This window comes from Haliotis cracherodii, unplaced genomic scaffold (genome assembly GCF_022045235.1).
Source record: "Haliotis cracherodii isolate W230 unplaced genomic scaffold, xgHalCrac1.p SCAF_3, whole genome shotgun sequence".
In the NCBI taxonomy this organism is placed as follows: domain Eukaryota; kingdom Metazoa; phylum Mollusca; class Gastropoda; order Lepetellida; family Haliotidae; genus Haliotis; species Haliotis cracherodii.
Genome location: NW_027266286.1, coordinates 73,071,523 through 73,090,160, shown reverse-complemented (window position 1 = coordinate 73,090,160; position 18,638 = coordinate 73,071,523). Strand labels below are relative to the sequence as shown.

Sequence of the window (18,638 nt, the reverse complement as noted above, 5' to 3'; positions counted from 1 at the left end):
GGGAGTGCCGAGTACCTGGAGAATGGGTTTACGAAGGAGGTTAAGTGAGGGAGTGCCAAGTACCCGGAGGATGGGTTTATGAGGGAGGTTAAGTGAGGGAGTGCCGAGTACCCGGAGGATGGGTTTACGGGGGAGGTTAAGTGAGGGAGTGCCGAGTACCTGGAGGATTGGTTTACGAGGGAGGTTAAGTGAGGGAGTGCCGAGTACCTGGAGAATGGGTTTACGAAGGAGGTTAAGTGAGGGAGTGCCGAGTACCTGGAGGATGGGTTTACGGGGGAGGTTAAGTGAGGGAGTGCCAAGTACCCGGAGGATGGGTTTATGAGGGAGGTTAAGTGAGGGAGTGCCGAGTACCCGGAGGATGGGTTTACGGGGGAGGTTAAGTGAGGGAGTGCCGAGTACCTGGAGGATGGGTTTACGGGGGAGGTTAAGTGAGGGAGTGCCGAGTACCTGGAGAATGGGTTTACGGGGGAGGTTAAGTGAGGGAGTGCCGAGTACCTGGAGGATTGGTTTACGAGGGAGGTTAAGTGAGGGAGTGCCGAGTACCTGGAGGATTGGTTTACGAGGGAGGTTAAGTGAGGGAGTGCCGAGTACCCCGGAGGATTGGTTTATGAAGGAGGTTAAGTGAAGGAGCGTCGAGTACCCGGAGGATTGGTTTACGAAGGAGGGACTGCCGAGTACCCAGAAAATTGGTTTACGAAGGAGGTTAAGTGAGGGAGTGCCGAGTACCACTGCTTAATACTATGTAATTCGGTACTCACTCTCCCATGCTGTAATAGGACATCTCATCTCTCTGTCTCAACAGAATGCGCTCTTCTTGCTTGAAAACCTCCAGCTTCGTGTTGTTTCACAGACTTACACTCCGGTTTAGGCAACCGGGTGTGTGTGTCCAGCTGTTCTAACTTTACATCATGTTAGTTGTACACTCATGGACTATGACTATTAAGTAACTAGATCCTCACCCGGGAACAACAGAGACCCAAGTATGGAACATGGCGGTTTAGTTTGCCCTACTCTGACCACTATTAGTTGTTTGTTGTTAACGCCGCACTCAACATTATTCCAGCTATATGACGCCGGGCAGTAAATTAATCGAGTCTGGACCAGACAATCCAGTGAGTAACATCATGAGCATGCATCCAGGCAATAGGGATGGGATGACAAGTCAAGTCATCGAGCCTGACAACCCGATCCCGTTAGTCGCCTTATACGGCAAGCATGGGTTGGTGAAGACTAATTCTAACGGGGATCTTCACTGTGCGAACCAGAATTAGAACATACTGTACGAACCAAACATAGCACACAATTAGGATCTTCAAGCCACAGGATTTAACAAATATAATGTGGAGGATGCGTTGTGGGTTCCCTCCTTTCAGAGAAAGATTGTATGTCTTGGAGCATGACTGGAAAATAATAAGTCGAGAAAGGTTGGTTGGTTGGTGTGTTGTTTAACGCTGCACTCGGCAATATTCCAGCTATATGACCGCAGTTGGTAAATAATCGAGCCTGGACCAGACAATTCAGTGATTGACATCATGAACATCGATCCACGCAATTGGGAACGATGAAGACCTATAATCTACCCCGGATCTTCACGGGTCAAGTCGAGAAAGGCTTTATAGACCAGTAGAAATTGAAACAGACTCAAATCTTTGTTCACCCTCCCCAGAAGGGTGTTACTGGTCACCAAGAAAAAAACAAAGAAAATCAAGGTTGGGGGAATATATTTTACTTGCATGATATTTGGGGTGAGGTCAGTTGTTTCACACAAATGTCAGCAGGATGTAGCCACATATAGTACATGTAAAAATAGTTTATCTTCATTTCTTCGTCTCTATTTTCATTTCTCGGAAAACCTACCTTGATCATTATTTATTAGGAAAGAGTTAGTGATGGTGATACAAAGTTGTGATTGATATTAATTATGATCTTTATAGTGTTAGTACATGTATCAATATCATCTCAATGGTATTAATGTCTCTTTCTTGTTGACCGCCTCCTTGTTCAACTGGTAGAGCGTCCTCCCGGAGATCCCCGGCCACATCATACCAAGAGGCGTTAAAAGATGGTACTTGTTGTTACCCTGACTGGCGCTCTACCCTGAGATGGCATTATAAATAGGCATCAGTCCGGACTAGTACAAACAGCCATACCCGCACGTGCATGCACGTCGCTATATAAGTGCATTAATCTTAGACACCACGTTAAACCCAATTTCACCTCACCACTTCATTCTTGTTGAGAGGGGGCAGGGGTGGCCAAGTCGTCTAAGGCTGTGCAGAGTTGCGTCCCTTGGGTACGCCAGAAACCTATGATTGTGGATTCGAATCCCGGTTTGCCCCGATTATGTTTCTAGGTTTGTCAGCACCATACCCGTGCTCGTGGGTTTCACCAAAGTGGTAAATGTCTGAGACCTGCATCACTTCGGGCTTTCCTCCCACATTAAGCTGACACGCCGCGATATAACTGGAATACTGTTAAAAGCGGCGTTAAACCAAACTCACTCACTCACTTGTTAATAGCGTCAGGATTAACGCGTAACGTCTGTGACCTGCATCACTTGGGGCTTTCCTCCCTCATCAAGCTGACACATCGTGTTTTAACTGAAATACTTCTCAAAGCGGCCTTAAAACCAACTTACTCACCCTCTCATTTGTCTGAACGTGTCACTGAAACTGACTGATTGTTGTTTCCGACATGGTCTCTAACTCAGTACATGTATCTGTATAACAAATATGTACGTGAATGACTAATTGCTTGATTTTTAATCTGTTGTGATTCTTTTCTCAACAGAGATTATAGAAGGCTCTGTTCAAAAGGTTTAAGTACCATAAAATGATTGCCCCACTGTAAACTTTCTATAATAATCGATGTAACTATCATCAACTAGTGTTTTAAGCCAACTCATTGCTGAGCATTTTTAATATCGGCTGGTATGGGGCAACCACTGGTAACTAAAGTGATGACGTGAATCCTGCTGGGATGTCGTGCAGGAAGCTGAAGCACCTAAGTCCACACGATCACCAGCGAGGTGACCCAGCTTTGGTTACTGGTGGTTTAAATATTCCGTGTTTTAAACAGTTGTACAAAATATTGTTCTAAATATAATTTTGTATTCATGACTCACTTAAATTTATGTTCTCGTCGCTAGATGCCTGAAATAATGCCGATGCGACGTTAAATTTTAACTCACTCACTTTCGCTCGGTTGAATGTCAATTTCATGTTCAGCTTATTATTGATGTTCGCTACAAACAACTTAATAGGCAAGCTGTTACCATGCATAGTATTAAACGCCCAAGCTGTTACTGAATGTTTTGCTTGCGTACTGTGAGTTCCTAGAGCACGTACTCACAGCATAGAAGCAACAGACACGAGATAGCGTGAGTACCCCCTCCCGTGTTTGACACTGTTCAAGTCTTATCACGACAGGGGTCCCCTAGAAAGGGTTTCACCAGAGACCATAAAATATTATATGGTCTCTGGTTTCACATAGTAATTTTTCCCATGTTGGCATTACAGCCCTGTGTGGGCCAAAGCTTTATCTACCTGGTTTCCAGAACTCGAGAAATAACAGTACTGTCAGTATTGAAACATTCGTCACCATTCGTCCCTTTCCGTAACCTCTGCGATTTCGTCCCCACTCGCCCCTTTCCGTTACCTGCAAGATTTCCGGCTGATCCTGGTTGGTGGCGAAAGAAGGTGAGAATCACGTGAAGTTGCAGATTCGGCCACACAGCGTTCGCTGGTTCCCGGCGCAAGCCTGATTACACGCAAGCCCATGGCCGGAAGCAGCAACTTTTAGTCCGTTTGTTGCAATATCGTGCCGATGAAATGCAAAATAGATATAAATACCAAAGCAACTCGTCACAATAATTTCAGATATTATGAAGTAGAGAAAAAGTTGTTTAGCCAACTCTCATGTACTTGATGGTGTATTGTTACAAGGGGATCTGCACTGTAAACTGAACAGCCCAACATTCGCACGTGAATCATGCGAGTGGTGATTGCGGCCGGTTGCAACGCCGAGTTCCCTTCTTAGGCGAGGTTAGCATATCCTCGTACCTCTATGACAGTCTCAGCAGCATTTTGGTAAGGGAATCCATACAGCAGGAATGTTTGCTGGGATTTACTGCTACTGTATTGGTTCAAGTGCGGACCACGAGCATCGATCCAGGCAATTGCGACCGATGACATGTTTCAACAATGTCAGCGAGCCTGACCACCCGATCCGTTTGTCGCCTCTTACCACGAGCATTGTCGCCTTTGGGTAGCCAAGTCGTCTAAGGCGCCGCGATTCGCTGTGCAGAGTTGCGTCCCTTGGGCAAGCCAGAAACCTATGATTGTGGGTTCAAATCCCGGTTCGCCCCGATTATGTTTCAAGGTTAGTCAGCACCATACCCGTGCTCGTGGGTTTCACCAAAGTGGTAAACGTCTGAGACCTGCATCACTTCGGGCTTTCCACCCACATTAAGCTGACACGCCATGATATCAATGGAATACTGTTAAAAGCGGCGTTATGCCCAACTCACTCACTCACTTCTACGGCAAGCATGGGTTGCTGAAGACCTATTCTACCCCGGATCTTCACGAGTCAATGTACATTGAACGTCACTCAATATTCTTTCTTAATGTACTACAGATATCGTCTCAATCTTATCTTACTTATATTTCCTTAACTCTTATTTTATACTTCAGTTGTTAATTCAAATCAGATATTCACTGACAAAACACTTTGAAATATTGCGGAGGTGAAAATTAACGTACACGGGTATATCATAATTCATACTCAGCGCGTTTCGCTGCCTATTCCAATGGTTACATTTGTAGACTAAACAACTAACATACTGATGTGTTAGAAGGTACACATTTCCTGATATAATGCGACAGGATATTTTAAGGAACTGAAGGTATTCAAAATAATGTTTTTAAACTAATATCCCATATGTGTGCTGATATATGTACAGAACTAATCGTCCCGTGAAGATCCGGGGAAGCATAGGTCTCCAGATACCCATGCTTGCCGTAACAGGCGACTAACAGGTGGTCAGACTCGGTGACTTTGTTGATGCATGTCATCGTGTCCCAAAATTGCATGTATATAATCGGGCTGGACCAGAAAATGCAGTGATTAATATCATGAGCATTGATCAACGTAATTTGGATACGATGACATGCATCACCTAAGTCAGTAACATTCGTGACTAGACCCCTGAAGATCCGGGATAGAATAGGTCTTCAGCAATCCATGCTTGCCGTAAAAGGTGACTTTGCTTGTCGTAAGATGCGACTAACAGGATCGGGTGGTCAGGCTCGCTGACTTGGTTGATGCATGTCATCGATCCCAATTGCTTGGATCGATGCTCATGATGTCAGTCACTGGATTGTCTGTTCCAGACTCGATAATTTACAGACCGCCGTCATAAAGCTGGAATATTGCTGAGAGCGGCGTTAAACATCAAACAAACAAACAAACATTCGTGACCAACTCGTCCCATTCCGAGACAAGCCAAATGAAGTTTGTTGTAGTTACCGGAAACATGCGATTTGTGACATGCGAGTGGTGACGATTGAGTCAGCGAGCCTGACCACCCGAATCCGTTTGTCACCTTTTGCGACCTGCATGGGTTGCTGTAGGCCATTTCTAACACTGATCTTCAGGGGTCTGATTTTAATGAGTGAGTGAGTGAGTATTGTTTTACGCCGCTTTTAGCAATATTCCAGCAATATCACGGCGGGGGACACCAGAAATGGGCTTCACACGTTGTACCCATGTCGGGAATCGAACCCGGGTTTTTCGGCGTAACGAGCGAACGCTTTAAACACTAGGCTACCCGACCGCCCTGATTTTAATGAGATTGCGTTCTACTGACATATTTTGTTTTGTATAGACGACAACAATGGATGACGGCGTGATTGTTCGACGTGCATCAATGGAGGACTACAATGCTGTTATGGACATAAACAAACATGTCTACTCCGGCCTGGACTACATACCGTCTCAGTATCTGGACATGGCACAGGACCCAGACTTCGTCCTGTATGTGTGTGAGCAGGAAGGCAAAGTGGTGAGTAGGTTTTGATAATTTCAGACATGGGTGGCCCACAACTCGCTTTGTAGAGTTGCGTCCCTTAGGGTTACCAACCACTTGTGATTGTTGGATCGAATTCCAGATTTGCACTGATCATGTTTCTAGGCTTGACAGCTCAACCCATAAAACAAGGACAGGTCGGCTCGGAATCAGTATACTGTGTCTGAGGGGTATTCATGTTGAACTGCGGCATGCTATTTCAGTGAGCTTGCACTATAAATCGTCATATAGCTGGAATATTGCTCAGTGCAGTGTTAAACAACAAACAAACAAACAATCTTCTACACAACCATTACCAGTGACGTGAACACATGCACTTGTTTTGATAATTCAATATACAGATGTCGAGAGACAATATTTGCTTTTAAACATAATCATATTATTACTCGACGATGGAAACCACACTACTCATGTCCATGTATTCTTCACCCCAGATAGCGTTTGAGGCCGTTTGTGAGGTCAACGGAGGTCACACGCTGATGATGAGGTCAGCTCGTGTGCACAAGGACTATCAAGGTCGAGGCCTTCTTTTGAAATTGCGGAAGCAAATTGAAATGGACTTCTCAAGAAATCCATTGGTTCACAGCATTGCCTCCAGTTTAGCAGCAACCGTCAAATACAGGGAGAATGCCTCTTTTCTGGCCAAGAACACACTTATGTTTGAACGGGTAAGAACATATGCTACTATACTTAGAGTTGCAAAGTAATCCCCCATACACATTTCACAGATTTTATGAATGAAAAAATTTATAATGTCAATGCCAGAGAATATCCACTCTCGATAATCCACCGAAACAGATTCCATAGGGTGTGAAAGGCAAAATAGCGGTGGAAATTATATGAATGGATCACTGAAATTCAGTAATCACACCAGGTGGTCACGGAAAAAGTAAGCATTTCCTGCCCAATCGTTAGCACAAACCACTCACGCAGTTTGCAAAAATCTTTTATGTTACTATCAGAGATCCACTTAAATGGTGACCCAGTCGTTTGAGGCGCCGCGATTCACTGTGCAGAGTTGCGTCCCTTGGGCACGCCAGAAACCTATGATCATGGGTTTGAATCCAGGTTCGACCCGATTATGTTTCTAGGTTAGACAGCACCATACCCGTGCTCGTGGGTTTCACAGAAGTGGTAAACATCTGAGACCTGCATCACTTCAGGCTTTCCTCCCACATTAAGCTGACACGCCGTGATATAACTGGAATACTGTTAAAAGCGGCGCCAAACCCAACTCACTCACTCGTGCAAAGGCTCATGACGTTAAGTTATTATCTTAACAAAGAATCTATTTACAGGTCTTGTTCTACCACACATGCAACATACAAGAAGCCATTGAGAAAACAACCGTTAAGAGCAACGCACAGCAGATATCATCTCAAGAGTTTTGTAACCTCTTTGAAAACGAAAAGCTTATGAAATATTTGTTTCCATGGCAACGTGTCGCAATCAACAGCTGGCATCTGAGACTGATTGCCGAAAATAGACGCCATATTGACAGACAGAAACCGGTTATTTTTATCAGCCAAGGTTTAGAGCAGTGTGGGGGGTTTCTCACACTGGGGCTGGTGATTAGGGTCCCTGTGGGTTTATCATTGCATTTGGAAATCTACGGTAGCAGTGACGACACGGAACTGGAGAAACACTTGTACAGCCAGATGTTGGCCGTGACGGGGTTAACCTCGGAGAAGGTGCACCTCATGTCATACTGTGACACTACGTTGGAACCTTCGGTGATATCCAAGCTGTACGCGCGTTTGGAGTTCCATGTGATGGACAACCCTTTTAGGACTTTAAAGTTCTTTGAGGAGGACTTCCACCCTGATGTAGCGGAATCTACTTAAGTTTGATTTGTATCATGCTTCTGTTGTTGATCTCGTGTGATGTTTGTGATCAGAACTGGATTTGGCTAAATTCAGTGAGTGAGTGAGTTGGGTTTAACGCCGCTTTTAACAGTATTCTAGTTACATCGCGGCGTGTCAGCTTAATGTGGGAGGAAAGCCCGAAGTGATGCAGATCTCAGGCGTTTACCACTTCGGTGACACCCACGAGCACGGGTATGGTGCTGACAAACCTAGAAACATAATCTGGGCGAACCTAGATTCGAACTCACAATCATAGGTTTCTGGCGTGCCCAAGGGACGCAACTTTGCACTGCGAATCGCGGCGCCTTAGACGACCGGGCCACCCGTGCCCCCTAAACTCAGTGTCTGACATGAAGGAGTGATGGATTTTAGATGGTATGTATATTTCAATCGTTGCATTACGTTGAGTTCTGAAATCTCCACACAATCGAACAACACCAGCAAGTTACCTAAGCTTTTGAATGGTTGAAAAGATACAATTCCGACACGCTTTGCTGGATCATATCCTAGTAATGTAGTCATTCTATAAGATCCTATGATTGCTCAGGATGTGACTTTAAATTTAAACCCACTTAAACTATGATTGCTCAGGCATACAAGGGCATTGCTTGAGTGAGTGAGGGAGGAATAAGGCGATTCTCACAATACATGTCAAATATCTAATAGTAATATATAGCTTATACAAAAAGAAGTGTTTGTTTTTTGTTTAACGCCGCATTCAGTGATATTCCAGATTCATCACGTCCGCTTGTAAGTAACCGAGTCTGGATCAGACAAATCAGTGTCTGTAAGTTGGTTTGATATTTGCTTAAAGACAACTCGTCAATATTTCAGCTTCATGATCACGGCCTGTAAATAACGAGTCCAGTCAAACCAGTGGTTGATATTATTGGCAACGTCAAACACCGAGGGCGTAGGATGGAACTCAATAAACCAAATCACCGAGAATCAACCAAATCGCCGATCTTGACAACGCTATCCATTTAGAGGCCCCTCAAAACAAGCAGCATTGACTTGGGGAACAGTTCCGACCATGAGTCCCCTAAAGTGCATGGTGATCTGTGCACGCCATCGCACGTTGAAGCTAAATTACACGATCATCGTATCCTATGATAATATGAATCGGGGGAACGGATGGCCTAGTCGTTTAAAGCGCTGCGATTGGATACTGCTTCCCGTAGGCATGCCAGAAACCTATGACTGTGGGTTCGAATCCCGGTTCACCCTGATTCTGGTTCTATAGTTTTCTGTCAGCACCGTGCCTGTGTTTGTGGGGTTCACCAAGTGACAGATGTCTAAGAGCTGCATCACCTCGGGTTCATGTTTCTCCCACATCAAACTGACATGCCGTGTTATAACTGAGTGAGTGAGTGAGTATGGGTTTACGTCGTTTTATCAATATTCCAGCAATATCACGGCGGGGACACGAGAAATGGGCTTCACACATTGTACCCATGTGGGGAATCGAACCCGTGCCATCGGCGTGATGAGCGAACGCTTTAACCACTGGGCTACCTCGTGTTATAACTGAAACACTGTTCCCGGAATTCTTTACCTTGAATGGAAGAGGCACTTAATGGATATTGTAGCACATGACCGAATAGGATGCTGTGTACTCTTGAAACAACACGGGCCTTTTATAGCCACTTTCCTTGCTAAATGAGTGAGTTTTAACGCCGCTTTAAACAGTATTCCATTTGTATCACGTCTCAGCCGTTTACCACTTTGATGAAACCCACGAGCATGGGTTCGGTGCTGACAAACCTAGAAACATCCGTGCGAACCTGGATTCGAACCTACGTTTACAGGTTTCTGGCGTGCCTAAGGGACACAACTCAGCACAGCGAATTCGGCGCCTTTGACCACTGGGCCACCGGTGTCCCCTCCCTTGCGTAGAACACGTACTCGTCCACTGGTTGAAATATGCTACACTTTATGATGATGCTACATTAGTAATCCAATAAGTATTTATATTACCTAGGTATACGGGGATATTAGATTAACACCCAGGATACTGAAATGCAAACACATGTGATGAAAACGAACATGACATTTCCATAAAATAGGATAATATTAACATTTCATTGGGGGTAAATAGATAAGCTTAGAAAGAGTATTTACACTGTGCTATATTTGTAAATATGAAACGTCAACGCCAGAGAACAATCAGTTTCGATTAACTGCCGTAACAGATTCCAATTGTCGTAAAAGGCAAAATAGCCATTAAAATCACATAAATGGATCACTGAAAATCAGTGATGACACCGTGTTCGCGAAAAGGGTAAACATGTCCTGCTCTACTGGTAGCACCCGTCACTCTCACAGAGTGCATGAAGACGGAAGTGTTCGCTCACAACACAAGTTCGTCTACGAGTCCACAACCCAGGTCCTCAACAGATGTCGTTAGCCCCCAACTGCCCAGTTCTCTCAGGCTTGCGTATATATATTATATTCAATAAACGCACTTTGCTGACCATATTCATAAACTGGTTATTCAATCATGTGGTACCTCGTCCACAAACACAATGTTTCTTGTACAGTGGTCGTCAGGATCTTACTCTTGACCTTGTCTTGTAGTTCTTAGAATATACGTGACTTCCCACCACTTTTAATGAGAGAGTGAGTTGGGTTTAACGCCGCTTTTAACAGTATTCCAGTTATATCACGGCGTGTCAGCTTAATGTGAGAGGATAGCGAAGTGATGCAGGTGTTAGACGTTTACCCAAACGGATATGCTGCTGACAAACATAATTTCTAAAGAACCCAATTTCTAACTTTAAGAAATATACAGAAAAGTGAAGGATGTTTTGTCATAAATTCACAGAAACGTGTACAATTAAATACTTGTCAGAAAAGCGTTGGTCCTCTTTATCAGATGTTTGTAGTGACCTGACCATTTATTTGTATTATGAGCCAAACCCCCCCCCCCCTACACACACACACACACACACACACACATACACACTTTTAATAAATAACGGCCAAACGATGTTCCCGGCCCGTGCATATTTGTCCTATGGCCCCGTTATACCCCACCCCGACCCCCCACGTGTTTGGGCGTGGGTGCAAACGTGCCTTCCAGTGTAGAGACCGGCCAGGCGATTATTCCCCGTCATATATTATTGTATAGTTATTATCTGTTGTGTAACAGAGCTCGAGGTAACATTAAAATGTAACATATTGACTTTACAGTATTGTCATACACGGTGTAATGGTTGGCCGGTGCATCCGCCATCACAGCAACTGTGTGTACATATCACGTGATAATGGCGTTGTCGAGATTTGATTGATTGTTTATGAACTTTAATCTCCCCACGAATGTTCTTTCCGCAATTTCATTGATTTTTCGTGTGTATCGCGTTTATATTGTGATGTCCACCAAAGTGCTATGAAACACTCTATTATGATGTTTACAATACTTCCCCAATACACATGCATTCTGTTGTGTGTATTGACGTGTGTCAACACAAAATGTACATTTCACACTGTCGGGGGTCATGTGACGTCATCACATCCCATGACCCTGATCGCTTCTACACCACAACTTTTTTTTATAACGTGTCATATTCACAATGAAACATCTGCTGTATATATATATATATATATATATATATATATATATATATAACGGTAAATATTAGATGCATAAAGATTATCACGCAAGTGTGTTTTGGGGTGGTAAATAGCCCGTTGGGGAGTAATCAAGGCTCGCTAAATACATAATATTACCCATAAGATTAGAATGATTAGTGTGCAATAACTTTCAGATATAACTGATGTTGATTGGTGAGCTGAGGCCACAATACGTCACAGTGTTTCATTTTTAAAGGAGTAGCAGGATAGCCCAGTGGGTATCGCTAAAAGCGGCGTAAATCAATACTCTCTCACTCATTATTTTGAAAATACGATATGACGTCATCAATTGTTCATGACGTGACAAATTGATAACATGACGTCATCTTAACAATAGGCTGCCTGCAGTGAAGATTATCTGTATTTATTGCCTCAGATCAGATAATCCGTAATTCTTCGTAGCTACTGTTTTTACCATCCAAAAGCAAGCGTGATAATCTCTTTTTTCATATAATGTCATTCTTAATTTGATTTGAATCATATCGTCGGAAAACACATCCGCACCTAACCATTGCAAGTTTGCCTGGCATGTGCGCATTAAAGTATTACTTTACACGCGCTGTGATGACTCAGTCGGACACAGTCAGGCACAGCAGGTTGTATATAACACGCGAAAAAGTGAAAAACATGTGCACCACGGACAACTGCAAATGCACGTACGGGTAAGGGTATAAAACGATTGCAACGGCAAGTCAGACATCCACAGTGATAAAAAATCACAGTCGAACAACGTGAACGAGCCTTTGGTATGGTACAGATGGGAGCCACCCACGCCCATATTGCACGAACCTTCGGTTGCTCCCGCGTTGCCGTTATTACAGACAGACAGGGCGGACCGCTGACAGGCCAAGAACAGGCAGACCCAGGGTGACCACGCCCCATGATGACCGGTACTTGCGTACCTTGCACCTCCGAAATCGCTTCCTGACAGTGACGTCATCGGCGACAAATGCCTTAGGTCACAGGGTTAGTCGACAGACAGTGGCCAGGAGCCCCAGGGCTCATGGAATCACGGCTTTTAGACCATACAGAGGACAGCTATTGACAGCGCAACATCGTAGTCTGCGATTGAGATGGACCCGGACTGTACGACGTTGGCAATGACGTGACTGGCAGAGGGTTGTCTTCACTGACGAAAGTCGATTCTGTATGTTTAGGGCTGATGGAAGACAACGCGTTTACCGCCGAAGTGGTGAACGAACGGCGGCGTGTTGCGTGCAGGAGGTCGTACCATATGGTGGAAGGAGTGTCATGGTGTTGGGAGGGATCTGTGGACAGGGGAGGACACCGCTGGTCATCGTTGATAACATTCTTCGTCCAGTTGTCCTACCATTCCTCCAACAGCAGCCACGTGGTGCCATTTATCAGCATGACAACGCTAGAGCCCATACAGCCCGAACTGTCACTAACTTCTTCGCAGCCAACAACGTCAACGGCCTGCCGTGGCCTGCACGCTCACCCGACATGTCCCCCATAGAACACCTCTGGGACTTGATGGATCGTCGTGTTCGACAACGCGACCACACTCTGCAGCCAACCGGCAAGAACTGATCTTGCCCCTCAAGACGAATGGCGTCAAATCCCACGTGACCTCGTCAGACGACTGACTCTTTCTGTGCGTCGAAGAGTTTTTGCGTGTATTGAGGCATTTGGTGGTCACACACGCTACTAATGACTTGTTATTGAACGTGAGCGATTGTTTATGTACTCTGCCTATTGTCCATGATTCTGAAAGCTCGAGTTTTGTACCACACCCAACTTTGAGGGGCTGTGACGTCAATCTCAGTCGCGGTATGATTGTCATTTTCAGTGTTGATTATGTTGATATATTATTCTTCTCAATACACTTTACTTCATGCATGTATGTTTTGTTGTTTTTGAGCAAGAGTGATTTCAAACTCTGGTAAAGTTTCTTTTGGACGAATCGGGAACACATTACAACCGGTATTAAGGTAGACGTTATGGCCGCTCAGTCATAGTGATGCCACCCCAGACGATATAGCTGATCCTCCGCCACATCTGGCTTGACGCCCGATCATTTCGACGTCCCCAGACACGACCACGCCTATTCAGGAAGTGCGAAGTGAATCGGGACTCACAACATGACACGATTATTCCAGTTTCGACGTTGAATGTGTTCACCATTGACGTCCGTAAGCAATGTGACGGTTCCTAAGGGACGACACAACACGTGGTCATGGGGCATGAAGATGAGCTTGAATGTAGACGATTTCTAATCGTCTGACCCGTATCTCATACTTCAGTAGACTATGAAAGTTTGCAGCATTTTGATGCGCCGTTTGAGCTCGATTTCGTGGAGCCTGGTTTCGGACCAATCAATCATGTACTGTTGTTGACCTGAACGGGGCCGACCGTCAACATTTTGGGTTTGTAAGTACCTTTTTCATAGTCCATACAAACTGTGAAACATTGAGCGCCTTGACCTTTCGACACTGACTTCTGACAGTTTCCATCATGCCAGACGCCGCAGTTCTTACACAATCAAAGAATGAAATCAAGTAAATCCCAACTGTACGATAAGCAGAATTGATAAGATTGACAGAAATAATGGTCCACAGGGAAAAATAACCTTCCTTGAAATATCAAAATCAAGAATGACCTCCTATACGCACGTGTGTGGCGCTACTGCGTGAAGCTCGTGCAAACTATAGGATGTGTCTGGTGTTAAGATTACAGTGAGTGAGTGAGTGAGTGAGTTAGGTTTAACGCCGCTTTTAACATTATTCCAGTTATATCGCGGCGTGTCAGCTTAATGTGGGAGGAAAGCCCGAAGTGATGCAGGTCTCAGACGTTTACCACTTCGGTGAAACCAACGAGCACGGGTATGGTGCTGACAAACCTAGAAACATAATCGGGGCGAATCGGGATTCGCGCCCACAATCATAGGTTTCTGGCGTGTCCAAGGGACGTAACTCTGCACAGCGAATCGCAGCGCCTTAGACGTTAAGTTTACAGACATAGACATGACTTGCATAGGATGTGTACCGTCAACACTTATCTTTGTTCAAATATTAGGTATTAAAAATATATTTCCCCTACTTTAAAGTTCCGTCTGACACTTATTGTTTAGACAGTGGCTTAACTACCATATAGGCAAAATTAATCATTTTTAAGCGTAACCTTTCAAAGCACAAAAATACCTTTCTCTGTGATCGTATTTCGTGGCAATACATTGGTCCGCCGAATCCAAATCGATGCTCCCTTAGATGTTCAAAATATACGTTTGATAAACAACAAATTGTATAATCGATTATTTGGGATCCTGCTGTCATGTTTGTATGAAACAGGGCGGGCTTATTCCAACAGCTGAAGAGCGGTTAGAATGGGACCGACGGCCATATCCTCACGCTTTTTAGACTTTTACAAAAGTTTTACAAATTCAAGTGTTAAATATTTCAAATGCGTCAAAATAAACGTAATCTCGGAACCCGACAGGTTAGCCCGCCACACTTTTAGCTACAAGCACTTGACATATAATTTATGAACTATGCATCGACATACAACTACTCAAGCAAGTTAAAGGGCACACACAACCGCCTCCGTGGTCTACTTGTAGAGCGTCCGCCCGGAGAACGGAAGGTCTGGGGTTCGATACCAAAAGACGTTAAACGATGGTACTTGTTGTTACCCTGCCTGGCGCTCGGCACTAAGGGGCTAAAACAAGGACCTGTCGGCTCCGAGTCAGTATACTGTGTCTGAGTGGGGTATTCATGTTAAACTGAGGCATGATATCTCAGTGGACTAGCACTATAAATCGGCATCAGTCCGGACTAGTACAAGCACACACACACACACACACACACACACACACGTGTCACTATATAAGTGCAGTAATCTTGGACGCGACGTTAAACCCTATTTCACCTCTCCTAAAGAACACACACAACTGAAAGGCTGTCTGTTGCAATACCCACCTGCCATGACAGAATCACATTAGCCACATGAAAACACCTGTTCTGTAAGTTCTGGCGAGTAGTATGTTCAGATCAAGTAAGTGTCAGACTATCCTGTCACACGCCTCAGGCAAACAAGCGACAGACTACAGGTTGTGCACGCTGTTACGTGTCGATTCCCAAATTGAAACAATATGTTAACACAAAAAGAACGTAAAAGAACAAAGAGTGAAACCAACCAACAACAATCATAAAATAAGCTAGGTTTACAAATCAACACAAATTACTGCACAGCAATTACAATGGCAGTACACAATGGAGTGGTAGTACAATATTCAATGGCGATATATAATACGATGGCAGTTGACAGTATCAATCACAAAAATACAGTGCTAAATCAGACCTAGGGTATTCGTATTCGAATATTATTCAATACAAATAACTGAGGACAGTAAACTACGGTTATAACGAACTCAAAGGGACCACTAATTTTAGTTCGTAACTGTAGTTCGTTATAAGCATATATACAGCATATATATAAGCAAATGGCCAGGACCAAAAATATGTTCGTTATATCCGTCAGTTCGTTATAAGCGTGTTCGTTATAAACGTAGTTTACTGTATTCGCAAGTATTCAGTATTCATAACATCTCATGAATACAAGTATTTTTATTGTACTCGAAACCTCGCTTGAAAACCCCTGTATTCATGAATACTTTCTAAATACATTTTGAATACCTTTGTACATATATTAAAAATGCACCTTATTTCAATCACAACTGCTGAGAGCAAAATTCATTGATACTAATATATTCACCCATCGGCAACAGTGTTCAAGCTTCCGAGAAAGGCCCGGGAAGGGTGTCCAGGTTGATAAATGATCTGCTGACATTAAACAGTACTACATTCCTGACTACGAATCATTGTCAAAAGACAATGCAATGAGCTTCTACCGAATCTCAGCATAAACAATGTAATACAGTTACAATCATTGTTTAACAATAAAATACACTTCCTTATAACAGTTTGTTTGTTTGTTGTTTTACGCCGCACTCAGCAATATTCCAGCTATATGATGACTTGGTTGATGCGTGCATCGTATCCAAATTGCGTGGATTGAGGCTCATGATGTCAATCACTGGTCTGTCTGTCCAAGGATCGATTATTAACAGACCGGTGTCATATAGCTGGAATATTACTGTGTGTGGCGTTAAACAAACAAACAAACAAATCATAGCGGTACGGAATTGTAAAAGCCAAATAGAAAACCAGAGACGTATAACCATAAATAACAAAAATCTTGATGACTATACATTAATCAGTTTCAAAATAGTTTTTATCCAAAACTCTATAACAGGTGGGTAGCTATGCCCTGTCAGCACTTAGATTGTGTCCCCGATTTGTCCTAATGTCATGCATCGATTACATACACCACACCAGCTGGTTTGTGCTTCCCAATCATGTGCCTGGCACCTCTTGCAGCACATGCCCATCACGAAGGTGTGTTTCCGGGATGCTATCTGCCTCACGAACATTAACTGGTAAGTGGTATTGTCAGCTTGCGACGACTGTTGCAGGTCCGGGTGGTGGGTATATATATTGATAGCAATTTCGCTTTCAAACTATTCCATTTTGACAAGACCCAGTAAAGGTAAGGCAAATTGACCGTCTATCGACATAGTGATAATGGGCTCAGGATCGACTGCAGGGGTTGGCAGACATATGGGACATGCGTGAGTGAGTGAGTATTGTTTAACGACGCTTTTAGCAATATTCCAGCAATAGCACGGCGGGGTACATCGGAACATGGGCTTCACACATTGTACCCATGTGAGGTATCGAACCCGGGTCTTCGGCGTGACAAGCCAACGCTTTAACCACTAGGCTACCCCATCGGCCCCTGGGACATAATGTGTCACGCCACTCACTCTTAACTACGGTTTATCAACACCATACCTGTGCTACGGGGTTTCACCGAAGCGGCAAACGTCGAAGACCTGCATCACTTCGGGCTTCCCGTCCTGATATAACTGACCTGCTCTTCAAAGCGTCGTTTAGCCAAACTCACTCACTTTCCGTTATGTACACATATAGAGAATCTCACTCGAGTGTCTTTTGATATCAAATATATCAACACGAGTTGATAAAAGTGGAAAAATTCCGAGGCTTGCCGAGGATTTTTGCCACTTTTATCAACGAGTGTTGATATATTTGATATCAAAAGACACGAGGGTGAGATTTTATTTATCATCCGACATCATTCTTTCAACTTGTTCAATTTGTAGACAGTAATTAGCAGTGTCTGAAGTGTAAAAAGTACTGCTAGCAGCTTCAGTAGCAGAGTCATTAGTGATGTCATTTGATTGTGACGTCATGATAACCAGTGGCGTCACAATGGTCTTCAAAGCATTGTGATGTAATTTCATTGCAGCGATATCTACAGTGTAGATATCGCTTGATCTAATCCAAGCGATATCTCCTTTGGGAGCAAGTTTTGGATGATAAAGGCGTTTTAGCGATTCAATTGAAGCCTTATATACGTCACTGGTTCATTGTTGAAAAAAATACGATATGATGTCATCCATTGTTCATGGTGTCACAAATTGTTTACATGACGTCATCTGAACAATAGGCTGCCTTCAGTGACGTTTCTCTGTAGGGTTGACTGTCGTTGTTTTTTCTTCATTTACAAGCTTAAAATGTCAATGCGTAATACATAGAATATCCTAATCGAAACTCGTGATTACGCATTATCTGTCTCGTGAATGAATGCTGTAAGTCTCTTGCCAATGGTTCTGGATTAACACCATTTATTCACTCTTGAGGGGGCACGGGTGACCCAGTCGTCTTAGGCGCAGAGTTACATCCCTTCGGCACAACCTAGAAACCTATGCTTGTGGGTTCGAATCCCGGTTCGCTCCTATTATGTTTCTAGGTTTATCAGCACCATACCCGTGCTCGTGGGTTTCACCGAAGTGGTAAACGTCTGAGACCTGCATCACTTCGGGATTTCTCTCACGTTAAGCTGACACGCCGCGATATAACTGGAATACTGTTAAAAGCGGCGTTAAACACAACTCACTCACTCACTCAATCACTCGCTCACTCACTCACTCACTCACTTATTCACTCGTGACA

At 44.0% G+C, this 18,638-nt stretch overlaps 1 protein-coding gene across 1 annotated transcript; it reads left to right on the top strand.

Annotated features, from left to right (window-relative positions):
- The first annotated feature begins 3,667 nt into the window (after positions 1-3,667).
- LOC139474263 (histidine N-acetyltransferase-like) lies at positions 3,668-7,932 on the top strand. The gene is made up of 4 exons (XM_071257195.1): positions 3,668-3,698; positions 5,888-6,064; positions 6,523-6,756; positions 7,387-7,932. Exons 2-4 carry the CDS (start codon positions 5,897-5,899, stop codon positions 7,930-7,932), a joined length of 948 nt encoding a protein of 315 aa, XP_071113296.1. The 5' UTR covers positions 3,668-3,698; positions 5,888-5,896.
- Positions 7,933-18,638: the final 10,706 nt, after the last annotated feature.

Excerpts from the sequence above, each read along its gene's own strand:
- LOC139474263 (XM_071257195.1), top strand. The coding sequence starts at position 5,897 with ATGGATGACGGCGTGATTGTTCGACGTGCATCAATGGAGGACTACAAT. Across the intron at positions 6,065-6,522 it reads GTGAGCAGGAAGGCAAAGTG|ATAGCGTTTGAGGCCGTTTG; the intron begins GTGAGTAGGTTT and ends TCTTCACCCCAG. Across the intron at positions 6,757-7,386 it reads ACACACTTATGTTTGAACGG|GTCTTGTTCTACCACACATG; the intron begins GTAAGAACATAT and ends ATCTATTTACAG.